The sequence below is a fragment of the Suncus etruscus genome, chromosome 12 (genome assembly GCF_024139225.1).
Source record: "Suncus etruscus isolate mSunEtr1 chromosome 12, mSunEtr1.pri.cur, whole genome shotgun sequence".
Classification (NCBI taxonomy): Eukaryota; Metazoa; Chordata; class Mammalia; order Eulipotyphla; family Soricidae; genus Suncus; species Suncus etruscus.
In genome coordinates this window covers 13,940,240-13,955,521 of record NC_064859.1, presented here as the reverse complement: position 1 = coordinate 13,955,521, position 15,282 = coordinate 13,940,240, and the positions used below count along the sequence as shown (strand labels likewise).

Here is a 15,282-nt window from a genome sequence, read left to right as displayed (position 1 = left end):
AATAATATCTTTAGGCACCATGATTACAAACACGTTTGTAGTTGGGTTTCAGTCATAAAAAGTACACCCCTTCACCAGTGCAACCTTCCCGTTACTCAAGTCCCGCATCTCCCTTGTCTCCCAACCCCTGCCTGTGTTTGAGACAGACTTTATATAACTCTCACTTGCTACCATTGTCATGATAGTTGTTAGTGTAGTTATTTCTCTAACTGCACACACCACTTTTTATACTAAGCTTCACATCGTGGGTGGATCCTTCCAGTACTCATCTCTATTGTCTCTGGGTATTATTACAATATTTTCTTTTATTTTTCATAAACTCTACAGAAGAGTTAGAGTATTTTGTGTCTATCTCCCTCTGACTTATTTTACTCAACATAATAGTTTTCATGTCCATTCATATATAGGAAGATTTTATAACTTCATTTTTCTGACAGGTACATAGTATTCCATTGTGTATATGTAACATGGGTTTTTCTTAGCCACTCATCTTTTATCAAATATCTGGGTTGTTTTCAGATTCTGGCTATTGTAAATAGAGCTGCAATGAACATTTGCAAAGGACATTTTTGAATTGTGTTTTTATGTCCTAGGGTATATCCCTAGGAGTGGTATAGCTGAATCATATGGGAGCTCAATTTCCAGTTCTTTGAGGAAGCTCCATGTAATTTTCTATAAAGGCTGGACTAGACAGCATTCCCATAAGCAGTGAATAAGAATTCCTTTCTCCCCACATCCCCAAGCAGCACTGATTTCTCTTGTTCATTGTGATGTGTGCCTGTCTTTATGGTACCTCATAGTTGTTTTGATTTGTGTCTCCCTAATGATTAGTGATGTGGAGCATTTTTTCATGTGCCTTTTGACCATTTGTATTTCTTCTTTGAGGAAGTATCTGCTCATTTCTTCTCCCCATTTTTTTTGACAAACTGTTAATCTAAGATCTGGCCACTCTGTATGATCACTCCTTCTGGTCTCACGCACCTTAGATAAATTCAAACTGGGACTTTTTATCCCAAATTCCTCCCACAACCAATAAGCCTGTTACATCATCTGGGTTTCCATACCTCAGTTTGTTTGAAACTTGTGCTTTTTGAATCTAAACTCTGGCCACCAACTAGGACCACTCCTGCTAATCTCACCTCAAGAAAGAATATGAAGATTTAAGGGAAAAATTAAAAACCTGCCTGCTCATGAAACATCTAAATTTCATGCTGAAGAGAACTAGAAAAAATTCAAGCAGGATGCAGGTCTTAGAAAATAAGAAGAGCCAAAGGGATAGTGCAACAGGTAAAATGCCTGTCTTCTATGTCTGACTTGGATTTGAATCCACTGTTCCTCAAGCCCACCAGCAGTAAACCCCAAGTGAAAAGTTAGAAATAAGCCCTGAGTTTTACTTAGTGTATTACCCCAAAACAAACAAATAAAACAAACACGAAGAGTCTCAGTGATGCAGATATAGTACAAGACTGGAGCCAATCCACAGGAGTAACTGTTCAAGGACATGGAGTTGTCCTAGCATTTTCTTGTGCAAGAAAATGAATGGTATAAATTCTGGAAACTTCAATTAACTCCTTCAGATTATACCTCTTAAAGTGTGGAGTAGCCACGATTTAGATTGAGAGCCTGAGGAACAGATATGCCCACTACATCTGTTCCTCTATCTGTGCTCTATATCCTGTCTGCATAAAGACCAACTATTAAAGATGATTAAGCCCAACTAGAATCTGTAGCAAGGCTGATAGGTCTGATTCCTTAAAAAAATTCTGTCATAAGTTCATTAAATTCCCCTTGATTGCTAAGGAGCTGGTTTCCATGGAGACTAGGCAAATCTGAATTCTATTAAAGCAAATATGAGTTAGATAGTTCTCATTTTAAAGACTTGAGAATTGGGGATAAGAAAACCAGGCTCTCATCTATTGTCCCACATAATTCTTTCTACAAAATTGTTTTAAAGGCAAAGAAAGACTAAAAATTTAAGTCAAATGAACTGGTCAGTCTCATCCATATAATGATAGAAAAGAAACTTAAATCTTGGACCCAACTCTAAGTTGAGTATTCTTTGCACTAAAACACAGCTTCTTATTCATCTAATTCCAGAACTGTGCTTCTACTCTTATTTGAATCATTTTATGATTCTGAAAGTATGCTTTTATCATTTTCATAATGACAATCTATATACCTTGCAAATAGCCAACAAATAGCTATCTCTAGTTAACTGACATCTCAATATCACAAGTGTTTAAAATAAGAGATCTTTTCACATATTAAGTTAAGAATAACTTAATTCCTTCATTTTATTCATCACTGAGCAAGTAACTTACCCAAGAGCAGAATGGAATAAGAACTTAATTTATTAAAGAAAAGTACAATATGTAATTAAAGAATCTAAACTAATTTAAATGAAGTAAAATTAGGTAAAAATTCTATGTTATGCTAAAAAAGGGAGTTCAAATGTTGACTTCTAGAAAGCCAATAATAAATCACAAAATTAAACACAAAGCTGGTTACATCCTCTCCCTGTGTCAAATGTACCTACTGCATCTTTGTGGGCCATTCAGACCATACTTGAGCTCTGCTCCTGATTCAGTTCACAAACTAGAAGAAAAAGTTGGTTTTTATAGTCTTCAATTTGTTCCTTCCCTTCATGAGGTCTTTACAGTGCACCAGACATAACCAATTTAATTATTGGTTATCATATATCATAGAGGTATCTCAATCTTCATGGTTGTCAATCATTACTCATCTTTTGATCTGGTCACTATTTTGAAGTCTTGGTAAAATGGTACAGTGGAAATGTGGACACGTTATGCCCTTTTCCTTTCCTTTTCAGTACCCAAAAGTGATTTCGTAGCAAGCCCAGACTTCTATACCTAGTTTTAAAGGTGCTAAGACAATTTCTCTACCTTCTCCTTTGTTTTATCTTCTCATTCTGCAGCTCCTGAACCCTTTCTGAGATCCAATATTCAAGGTTTTCTCATTTATATTGACATATAAGATTTTGTCTTATCAAAAACTCTGGAGGGCTGGGAATAAAATAAATACTTTTTAATTACTTTATACACTTGGTTACAAGGTTGTTCAAAATAGAGTTGCTTTTTCCCACAATGGCAGTTGGTTTATTATTTTTAGTTATACAATGTCCAACACCAGTGAACATTTCCTACCACTGATGTCCCCCAAATTTGCAGTTGGTTTATGATTTTTAGTCATACAATGTCCAACACCAGTGCACATTTCCTACCACTGATGTCCCCCAAATTTTTCCCCCTGCCTGCCTCTATGGCAGACACTCAGAATGCAAAGCTATCACTGAGAGGGGAGACGTGTATACCTAATATTTTTCTTTTGAAGATCTATTTGCAGAACTTACATTTGCTGAAATTTTCCTCTCCAGCCTTTACCTGTTCTTTTCAGATAAACTGGTGAAGTGAATCAAACTAGTTTTACAGTAAATTGTTAATAGACCAAAAAAGCCAGTGGCGACAAAGAAGTCCCCAATCCCATCTCCCTGCACAGCTGATTACCCACTTCCAACCTCTATCAGACATGAATTTATTGACCAAAGAGGAGAAATGAATTGAAAACTAAGTGTTCATCTAAACTTTATTTCCTGAGATATCTTGGGGGTTAGAGAGAGTCTCGGCTATAGTGTTATCACCAACAATCCATCTCACTAGATGTAACTAGATCTCTTAAAGTGTCTTAAACTCTGCACTACTGGAATAATTTTTGCCTATTTTCCCTTAGCTGTGTCATTTCTTTTCTATAAAGCCCAAAGAGTTCAATGTGCACCAATCAACATTTATTATAGTAACATCATACAAAGAATGATGTCGGAAGCTCATGCTGTAGTTATTAAATAATGTACTCAAATTATTCTCTTTGAATATCGTGAATTTTGGGTTTCAGAAGCAATTTAGGTGTAAGAGGTACATAGTTTGGCACTTTAAAGACTATTTCCATTTCAGTTCAATTTCCTGAGGGCCACCAGGTGTAGTGCACTGCGGAGGAAGGGATACCAGCACCAATTGTGAGAACTCTGGAGGCCCCTACACCCTGCCTGGGCATCCCTAGTTGCTGTACCACTACTGACCACAATCAGCATCAGAGCACCAGAGCTGAGTGCTGACCCATCTGGCCCAACTGACCAAATATCAATATGAATACCACCCAGGCCTGAAAGTTGCTTGGAAATCGCTTCCCCTCTCATTCATGGAAGAGAATAAATGATTACCTCCTGGGATTTTATAAAGTATATTTCTCATTAACTAAAACATATTGCTGTGTTATATCTGCCTAGCCACTGTGCCAACATTGAGCTTAAAGAGATAGCACTTTAGGTATGGCACTTGCCTTGCACTGAGCTGAGCTGGACTCGAACACCCAGCATCCCATGTGGTTCCTCAAGCCCCAACAGGAATGACCCCTGAGTGCAGAACCAGTAGAAAACCCAGATCTGCCAGATCTGGCTCATTCCCACAAAAATGACAAAAAACAAGAACATGATATCTATCCCCATGCTATTCAGAATATAGTAGATAAAGAAAAATATAATAGATACATGCATACTATATGTATATACATATATAGTCCTGAGTTTTTATGATTGCTAAAATGGATACAATTATATTAAGAATAAATCTGAGGGATCAGAGAGATAGCACAGTGGGTTTGCTTTGCATGTGGTTGGCCCAGGTTCAATCTCTGACATCCCATATAATCTTCTGAGCTTTTCAGGAGGGGTTTCTGAGTGCACAGTCAGAAGTAACCTCTGAGCACCACAAACTGTAGCCCCAAAACAAACAAAAACAAAGAATAAATCTGAGGTCTAATTAAGATTGAAGTCAGGAATGGCTTTTCCCTAAAATGGCAATGTCATTTGGAAGTAACAGGGTCTGGAGATACAGTGTGGGTAAGGGCACTTGCCTTGCATGTAGCTGACCCAGATTCAATTCACAGCACCTCGTGTGGGCCTCTGAGTCTGCTAGGAGTGATCTCTGAATGCAAAACCAGTAATAAGCCCTGAATACCCTAAGAATGCCCTCATCTAAAAAAAAAAAAAAGTGCCAGTTATAACTGAGCCCTGAAGGTAAGCTGAGACCAGGTAAAAATTAGGTGGAGATACTTCTAGATAGAACAGGCACGGGAAGACAGAAACTGGCTCAAAATATCTGAGAGATTGAGAAAAATTTACTAAGAAGTACTGGCTGAAAAACATGAAATGAGGGTAATAAAATTTTACTAACTACCATGGGAAAGAACTAAAGAACAGCAAAGAATCAACACAATCTGATTTACATTTTGTTTGTTTGTTTGTTTGTTTGATTTTGGGAACCACACCCGGCAGTGCTTAGAGATTACTCTTTGCTCTGTGCTCAGAAATCACTCCTGGCAAGCTCAGGAGACCATATGGGATATCAGGGAATCGAAACCACACTCATCCTGGGTCAGCCCTGTGCAAGGCCAAAGCCCTATCACTGTGCTACCACGCAGGCCCCTGATTTACATTTTTAAAGGAATTCTCTGTGTGGTGTGTAGAAGACTGGTTAGCAAAGGCTGAAATTAACTGCGTGGCAATGAAGAAAGTAATGTAGAAATCCCAAAGCTGGTGTCAGTGGAAATGGAAGAATTCAAGTCAAGAATCCTTGAATCCAATTAGAAATAACATCTGAAAAGACTCTGAGGCAGGCTATGTGCTTGAGAAGAAGGTAGAAGACAAGCATAACTTCTTTATTTCTAGCTATTGAAAGATAGTAGTACTATTTGAAGAGCTGAGGGAAAATAATTTGGAAGGTGCAATACTGGGGAGATGCCAGTTTTCAACTCAGAATCATACTACAGTACTGTGAGTATACATACTAATAGTCAAATACTACGTAAAGACTAAGTTGAGCCATGGAAAGTGAGATCTTCCTGGCTATAGAGAAAAAAAAAAACTATAGAGAAAAAGGGGGAAAGTCCCAAACTACAGCTCGAGTATGAAGAATGGGTAGAACTACAAAGGAATAAGAGGTAAAGAAGGAAAAATAGGCCAGTGAAAAATGACTGACCAGAAAAGAAGGGCAAAAAAGACTGAAGGCTCCTTTTAAAGGTCTAATCAATGAAAATGATAAAGTGCTTCATTTGATTTGTGATCAATGGGTTGGTAGGTTTAGATCATAACAAAAAAAAGTAATCTTTCTTTAAAATAAATTTTATTGAGACCAATGTGAATTACAATGCTTTCACAGTTATATTTACGGTACATAGTGACAGTAAATTAAGACAATTCCCACTACCAGTATTGACCTCCCTCAGCCACTGTTCTCAGCTTGCATCCCAAACCACCACCCTTAGCCCCCTAGACTGTGAATATAATAGGTCTCTTTTGTTTATAGCTTGTTGTAGTCTGGGTCTCTTGATTCCATTGTCATTTACTTTGTTAGGTATTTAGGTCTGATCACTTTTTATTTTTACTCATTGCTCATGAGATCACTTTGCCCCTGGTCCAATCCCCCCCCACTTTTTTTTTCTCAATTTGTAGGAAGCCATAGAGATATGAGGCAGAACAAGATGATTCATGTTCTATGGTTCTGTTAAGAAAGAAGAAGAAGGAGAAAAAAAGAAAGTGGGTGGGACCCCCTGTCCAGAAGCTATATATGTAAATGCAGAAGCTATATATATAAATGTAAAAGAAGAAAAAAATAAACACAAAGAAAAAGAAAAACTGGGGGTTGATGTGCCAAGTTTTTGTTTTGTTTTGTTTTGGTTTTTATGCATAGGCACTGTAAGTATTGGGGAAATTTAAAAAGTAATCTTAATCAAGAGATAGAGGGTGAAAAGTGATTGGAGTAGTGAAAGTAAATGAGAACAGCAAAAATCTGGTTTCTATCTTACCTTAATTTCTACAAGAAATTCTAATAAAGGGCGTATATAAAACTCATAGATTATTGGATTAATGAGAATGAGGAAAGTAAACTCAAGAATATACCCACCTACTTCTAACCACCAGCCAATGAGGACTCTAGGCTAGCATCCCTCTAAGGTAGAATATATTTAGAATACATTGAGATGTTTTTTAACCTAAGAAATGGAATTTTACCATTAACAAGGGCTGCTCTTCTGGGTGTTATGTTAACCCCTTATACTTTTTAATTTAGATATGCTCAAGAATGATCAAGTTCCTATAAGCAGTTCTACTCAGAGTTGACACAAAAGAGTGAAAGAATGAAAAAGAGAAAGGGAGAAATCTATCCAATGTAGCTGAATGTCGCTACAACTAGTGTCTGCCTCAGTAACTCTGTGTGTCCTTGGTTGCCATGGTAACTGGTGAGTAGAAAAATGGGCCAGAATAAGTGATTAAGGCCCCAGAGGAGTCTGATGAATCTGCTGTAAGGTCGGCCTTGGCATCACTGTACTTTGTACTGCTCCCTCCCCAGAGCTGAATTTGCCTGTGCTGTCTAGGGCACACCAAAGCTGGCATCTAGGTTCCCCTTAGTTCTGGACTCCAGAGCCCCTCATCTCTCTGTAAGATGAAGCTCGCCAAGTCAGAATAACACCTGACAACTAAATGAAGAGTTTTCAAAAATAAGACATTTGGCAATTCTTGGTAAGAGAAGTGAGAAATGTCTTAAGAACCTCAACCAATTAACCCAATATTTTATGAGTACACATAGTAGTATAAACTGTCATGTCATATTCAATACAGTCCATGCTTTGATATCTCATTAAGGGAAATGTTACTCTGACATATGGAGGAGACATCTAAAAATAGTTAAAGGTTTGAAATGATGAGCAAATGTGCAATAGTATCATGTTAAGCTAGCAATATGGCAAATGTTCCTGTTAGGGAAGAATAGAAATATCTAGATGGAGAGCAACAGCAAAACTTATTTGATATTAGGGGCTAGAGTGATAGTACAGCAGATAGGGCACTTGTCTTACACATGGCTGACCCAGTTCAATTCCCAGTATCCCGTATGATACCCTGAGCCTACCAGATATGATTCCTGAGCACAAAACCAGGAGTAACCCCTGAGCACCACTGAATCTGTCCAGAAAATAAAAGGAAACACAAGGGGGAAAAAAAGGAAAGAAAAATAGAAAAGAAAGAAAGCACAAACCGGGGCTGGTGAGGTAAGGTGTCTGTCTTGCAATGCTAGCCAAGGAAGGACCGCGGTTCGATCCCCCGGCATCCCATATGGTCCCCCCAAGCCAAGGGCAATTTCTGAGTGCATAGCTAGGAGTAACCCCTGAGCATCAAATGGGTGTGGCACCCCCCCCCCAAAAAAAAGAAAGAAAAGAAAACACAAACCTTAACTTAATTGATGTTATAGCTACCTCAATCTCCAACTATGAACAGAAGCTATCTCTAGATAATAATACGTGAATGTAAATTTTACTTTCTTGTGTTGATGCTTCCATACTTTATAAATTCCAACAATAAGTGTTAGAGAATTTATTTTTTTAAAAGTAATCAGAGAATATATAACAACAGAATTATCATACATTGCTGGTGAGAATGCAAAATAGAAATTTTAGCAATCAATTTGGCGGTTTTAACAAAGTCATATACACACTTTACCTACAATAATCTACACACTATAAGCAAGTGTTTAAAATAGCTTACATTTGTAATCACAAAAATGGAAAACAATCCAGATGTTCCTCATCTTCTGAGGTAGATAATCTCTGGAATATTCATATGGCATATCACATATTAGATACTCAGTAATAACAATAAGCGACTATAATAGACACAACCACAAAATCTCAAGCTATATTTTATATAAACTATAATGAAAAATGTTGCCTGAAAAACATACCACACGCATGTATTAACATGGTCTGCAGAAGACTAAACTATAAGAATAGGAGCTTGCTAAGGATAAGAAGAGGGAGAAAACACAATAAGAAGAGGCAACAAAACACAATTGAAGACATTGGAGCTGTCCTGTGTCTTGATTCTACTGGTAATTACAGAGCTACAAACACAAGAAAACGTCACTTTCTACATCAACAGCAGTTCAGTTTCCTGTAAAGTAAATGAGCCAAAAATCCTCATTAAAATGCTAATGACTGAGGCCAAGGACATAGTGTAACAGATAAGCTTTGCATGTTGTTGGCCTATGTTCAACCCCAGCACCTCATTGTTCCCTGAGCACTATCAGAGAGACCTTTGAATAAATACTGAACATGTATAGGTGTAGTTAAAAAAGGTGGGGGGGGGCAGAGAGATAGTACAGCTGTAGGTCATTTGCCTTGCACACAGTGATCCCCGATCCAGGATGGATGGTGGTTTGAATCCCGGCATCCCATATGATCCTCCATGCCTTCCAGGAGCGATTTTTGATCACTGAGCAAGGAGTAACCCCTGAGCACCGCTGGGTTTGACCCAAAAACCAAAAACAAAAAAAAAAAAAAAAGAAAGAAAGAAAAAGACATCACACACACAGAGAGAGAAAGAGAGAGAGAGAGAGAGAGAGAGAGAGAGAGAGAGAGAGAGAGAGAACAAAAATCCTATTAAGGACTATTGAATTAATGAAATAAAAGTATTTTGGAGTAAAATGTCAGAGAACCCACAGTAAAATTCTTTGGCCTTCTGAATACTGTATTAGAGATAGGAGACTAAAGTCTTCTTAAGAAACATAGCACAACAATAGAATTCTCACACATTGCTGGTGAGAATAACTGTACCATTTTACTGGCATCACAACAATGACTATACTAGGAAAAATACATGCATCCAAGTTTGATCTAGAAAAGCCACAGAGAAGAAAGGGAAATAGCAATGAGGAATTACTTTGCAATCACTAGCAATCCACATGAGTGAGGGCAGTGGTGGAAGAGAGTATTAGAGAATCGCCATGAACCATTGAGAAATGGTTCCACCAGTTCCTGCCAGTTCCACCTAAGTTCCAGCAAGCTGAATACAATTTTAACTAAGAGACCCAGCCTAGAATTAGATGCCACATACTTCCTGCCCTGGGACTTTGTCTCCATCACCAGAGAAGATACCCAGAATGAATTAGCAACCCAGAACACAATCAATGGAAAGAAAATGGTTGTTTGCGTCTATTGCTTCCTTCTTCTTTAGAGCAAGAGTTTTGCCAACCACTTTGAAAAATTCATAAGCTAAATTCATTTTTTGAGTAATGGGAGAAAGAATTACACCTGTCTATGTTCAAGTGATCAGACTTCTCAATAAGATAATTGGAAGTGCACAATGGACTATATCACATTTTGGAGGTCAAACTACATGGAATTTTGGGGATTGCACCTGGGTCAGCTACATGAAGGCAAGTGTGCCATAAATTAAATTATTGTCTTTAAGGACCAGCCATCAGTAGTGGTGGTGGGTCTGATAAAATAATCTTATATTTATTGGTTTTCTTCTTTTCCCCCATTATATTCTCCATCTTCCAACTCTCTGAACTCCTATTTTCTAATAAACTAATATACTATATCCTGACTAGCCTTCATCTGAGGTTTCCAGACCTTCATATAGATTCAATTCTGATGGACCAACTTAGGCACCATCTCTTAAAGGCAGTAGTGCCTAAAGCCTCAGATCTGGTGCCCAACCATGACACATCTAGATCATTCTGGGGCCAAAGATGGAAGAATCTCCTGCCCAACAGAATTTTTTGGAATGAGGGGTGGCATGATAGTGCAGCTATCATAGTAGGGCATTTACCTTGCACGTGGCTGATCTAGGACAGGCCTGATTCGATCCCTGGCATCCCATATGGTCGGTCCCCCTAGCCAGGAGCGATTTCTGAGTGCATAGCCAGGAGTGACCCCTGAGCGTCACTGGGTGTGGCACCAAAAACAAAAACAAAAGAATTTTCTTGGAATTGGAAAGGCATTCAGTTCAACAAGAATAAGGATGTTGGAAATGGAAGATAGTTAAGGAAACTGGCTTTTATATACTTCTGGTTTTAATGTGAGATTTTCAAGCATAACAAAGAGTATCATGGAATCCTAAGCCCTTGTGCCAAATGAACACTTTTGCTCTTTGATAGCAATCCATTACTGAACCCTGGACAAGCGTTGAAATAAAAAATGGAAGCAGGATGCAAGTATTTTAAAGATATTCAGGGATGTTTTTTCTGAGAGTTCAAAATTGATATGTTAAATATAGAGAGCTTACACTCTAACAACTGTTGCGTAGCCAATTTTTTCCCTCACTTTCATTTTCTTCCTCTCTTTTTCTCTTTCTAGGTTAATCTCTAACACAGGTATTAAGCACTTGCCAGCTGTTCGCAAGATCCAGTCTCTTCAAAAGGTTCTACTGTAAGTTTTGTCTTGGACAGTGGCCAACTCTTGACACACTAGTTTACTTGTTCATCTACCGCTGGGCCTGGGATCTGCATTGTTTGATCTTCAGCCTCCAAATGTGTTATTCTGGGAGAACACAGAGAGAGGAAGAGAAAACCCTGCATACAACTTTGGTTTCACCTGAAGGTCAGCCAATCTGAGTTTGAGGGAAGTTAGCAGATTTCTCAATAAGATAGTTGTCAATGGAGCCAGCTGACAGCAAATCAAGAAACCTCTTTTGCTTCATTCTCTACCTCCCCACATCTTTATATATTCCTCCCCACTTCCCACCAGCATTGGAATGCTGCCTCTGGCATGAAGAATTCACAAGATAAACAAATACACATTAAGATTTGAGTGACCAATGTGTTTCCCTTTATATGGGGTATCTGTGTTTTGGAGGTGAAGGAGAAAGGGTAATGAATTTCATAATTTTTAAAGAAACTAAAATCTGGAGAAGCAAGAGGCAGGAAAGCTATATAAAGAACTAGTGAAGGGGAGGGCACACACCCCAAGTTTCTAAAACTGTTACCATTATTTTATTCCTTCTGTAATATGTTGGATAAAACCTGAAAGGAAAATGGGATGAGAGGGTGATAGGCATGATTAGAAAAATATGATATTCTCCAGTATTTCAAAAAGAGGAATAAGAATTAATGATAATATATGTGTGACCCAAGGAGATGAGAAAGACACTAGCTGTTATAAGGGTATTGGGAAGAGAGGTGGGTGAAGATCCAATAAAATGAATAGAGAAGTTTGTGAGAAGGCAAGATGGCCCAAAGCACAGCAGGCAGGGTGCTTTCCTTGCACATAGTCAATCTCAGTTAAATCTTGGCATTCCAGATAGTCCCTTAAATCCTGCCAGGAGAACTTCCTGATCACAGATTCAGGAGTAAACCCTAACACTATTAGATATCTTAATTTAAATACAGCACTATTAACAATAGCCAGACTCTGGAAACAACCAAGATGCCCTTCAACAGATGAACAAAGAAATTGTGGTACATATACACAATGGAATATTATGCAGCTGTCAGGAGATGTGAAGTTATGAAATTTTCCTATACATAATGTATATGGAATTTATTATGCTGAGAGAAATAAGTCAAAGACACAGAATAGTCTCACTCATCTATGGGTTTTAAGAAAAATAAAAGACATTATTGTAACAATGCCCAGAGACAATAGAGATGATGGCTGGAAGGACTGGATCATGATATGAAGCTCACCACAAAGAATGGTGAGTGCAGTTAGAGAATGATACTGACAACTATGGTGTATATGTCAATGAGTGAGAGAAGTAGAATTCCTGTCTTAAATACAGGCAAGGGGGTGGAGGTTGGATAAGGTTGGTTGAAGATGAAAATGTTGCACTGATGAAGGGGATGTTCTTTATATGACTGAAACCCAACTACAGTCATGTCTGTAATCAAGGTGCTCAAATAAATATATTATTAAAAAATAAAATAAAAGGGAAGCAAATAATCAATTTCAGTGTCTTGGAATTGATTAAGCAAAAAACAACCATTGAGACAATGTCAGTAGTAAATACAGCAGAGGAAACATTAACAAAGTAAAATTGAGAAAACATTTCAAAGAGTATTAACAGGGGTCTATGATTTCATTTTTAAACCCTAAGAAAGTAGATGCTAATTTCCATATATTTTGGGGTGGGTTTTTTTGTTTGTTTTTGTTTTGGGGCCACACCCAGTGATGATCAGGGGTTACTCCTGGCTATGGATTCCGAAATCGCTCCTGGCTTGGGGGACCATATGGGACGCCAGGAGATCAAACCACAGTCCGTCCTAGGTCAGCCGCATGAAGGCAAGCACCCTACTGCTGTACCAACAATCCAGTCTGAACACTATTAGATATCTTAATTTAAAAATTACAGCACTATTAACAATAGCCAGATCTGGAAACAACCAAGATGCCCTTCAACAGATGAACAAAGAAATTGTGGTACATATATATTCCATATTTTTTATTTTATTTTTTATAGAATCTAGGTATGTTTATTGAATTTAACTTGCTTATGATGTGAGAGGAGAGAAAGAAATAAAATATGTATGCAAGAGAAGACACACATCTTCGGAATGGAAATAAAAAGCAATGAAACAGAGACCAGCAAAAGAGATACATATTACAGAGAGAAAATAGGCTGGAATACAAGCCAGTTTTCCAGATTTGGAACTCATCCTTCATAATACAATATTTGGACCTTGTCTTGGCAAAATAACTCAATTGTGGGGGCCAGGGCACAGTGGTAGGGTGTTTGCCTTGCATGCAGACAACCTGGGATCCCAATCAATCTCTGGCATCCCACGTGGTCCCCCGAGCCTTCCAGGGTGATTTCTGAGTGCAGATCCAGGAGTAACCTCTGAGCACTGCTGAGTGTGCCCCCCCAAAAATACACACACACACACACACACACACACACACACAACTTATTGTGCCAAGTAAACTGAACACAGAAAAGGCACATAAGCAAGAAGTGAAATATACAACTAATGTGTTTCTAATTTCTTCTAGAGATATTCAAGATAACATAAATCTCCGCACAGTCAAAGAAAATTCTTTCATGGGGCTTAGTCTTGAAAGCGTGATTCTGTAAGTAGAGGGCAAAAAGAGTCCCATTAAGTTTACATCTGACTTTGCACTTAATGATTTTTCTCTTAATGAGATGTGTGTTCCTTACATGTATGGATAACTTTGGAAATTTCCCCATTTCAATTTCTCTCTGCTTCTGTATTTTCCTCTGATTTCCCATCTTTATATTTTAAAATCACAACATGGAGTAGTGTTAATAATTTATGATTCTGTGGCACGGTTCAAGTATTTAAAATTGGTCTTTGAGTGATGGTGTCCTGTGATGCAACATCTGTTCCAAAGGACAGAATAACTCATGCATCAATAGAGCTAGTTATTGCATGCAAAGCTTTTTGTTGCCAGAGAATAAGACAAAGAAAGAGGCTGAAAGTGGTCGATCAGGGTCTTCCTGTTTAACCATGCCACTCAGCTGCTGTTAAGCGTCATGCTGGCAGACGACGAGTTCTCATTTTCTTGGAGCAATCACACTTTTTAATGAGCTTCAGTTTCTCCTAATTCTAAGCTAGTTTTTTTATGCACTATACAGAGTTAATGAACTGCCTTCTAGTCTTTTCTGCCAGTAGTCCAGAAAGCAATTTCACCACCACGCAGGATGTCAGGAATATGGCACCGAAAGTGTGTGGAATTCATGGAGGTCAGACAAAGAGTGATATTTGGAGGATTGGTCATTGCAATTATGTTCGTAAAGAAAGTTTTTTGTCCATTCCACAATGTATTGTAGTTTTGGAAAATAGACTTGTATGTCAAGCATTCCAGAATGTACAAGAGGTAAGTTATAGTGAAGAGAGTATTTCAGCCTTTTCAAATAAGAAATCAGAAACCTAGATGTACAGAAAATAGGAAAAGAAAAGGAAAATAGGAACAAAAAAAGTAAAGCTAAACAAAGAACATAGTATACAGAGTAAAGCTAGGCATTTTTATGTATATTAAACTTATTTTAATATATTTTAATATACTTTCATTTTATTTTACTTGTTGGTGAATATTAAAATGAAAAATAGAAAAAAACTATATTCTTTAATAGTCTTAGTAGCAAATAATCGGATATATGAAGGGAAGTTATTTGAAATTCAAAGGCATATATTTAGAATACATAGTATTACGACAAGGATATTGTCTAATTATTTTACTTAACATGCAGATATCGAATATATAAAATGTGCAAATGCATTTTCTGTGTGTTGAAGTTATTTTATTATCATATTAGAATAGGAGGAAGGAAAATACACTAAAACATGCAGAATAAAATGAATAAAATAATAGCAAATATTCTTTTTTTAATTTTATTGAAACCATGGTGATTTACAAAGTCCTTCATAGTTTGATTTCAGGTATACAATAAAGTAAACCGGGGCCATTCCCACCAACAGT

The 15,282-nt window shown here is 37.6% G+C and overlaps 1 protein-coding gene across 1 annotated transcript in view; it reads left to right on the top strand.

Annotated features, from left to right (window-relative positions):
* The window catches only part of FSHR (follicle stimulating hormone receptor), a 180,841-nt gene that overhangs the window by 149,818 nt on the left and 15,741 nt on the right, over positions 1-15,282 (top strand). The window contains exons 5-6 of the mRNA XM_049785036.1: positions 11,203-11,274; positions 13,834-13,911. Of these exons, the coding sequence (XP_049640993.1) occupies positions 11,203-11,274; positions 13,834-13,911 (150 nt within the window). The remainder of the gene's footprint in view (positions 1-11,202; positions 11,275-13,833; positions 13,912-15,282) is intronic.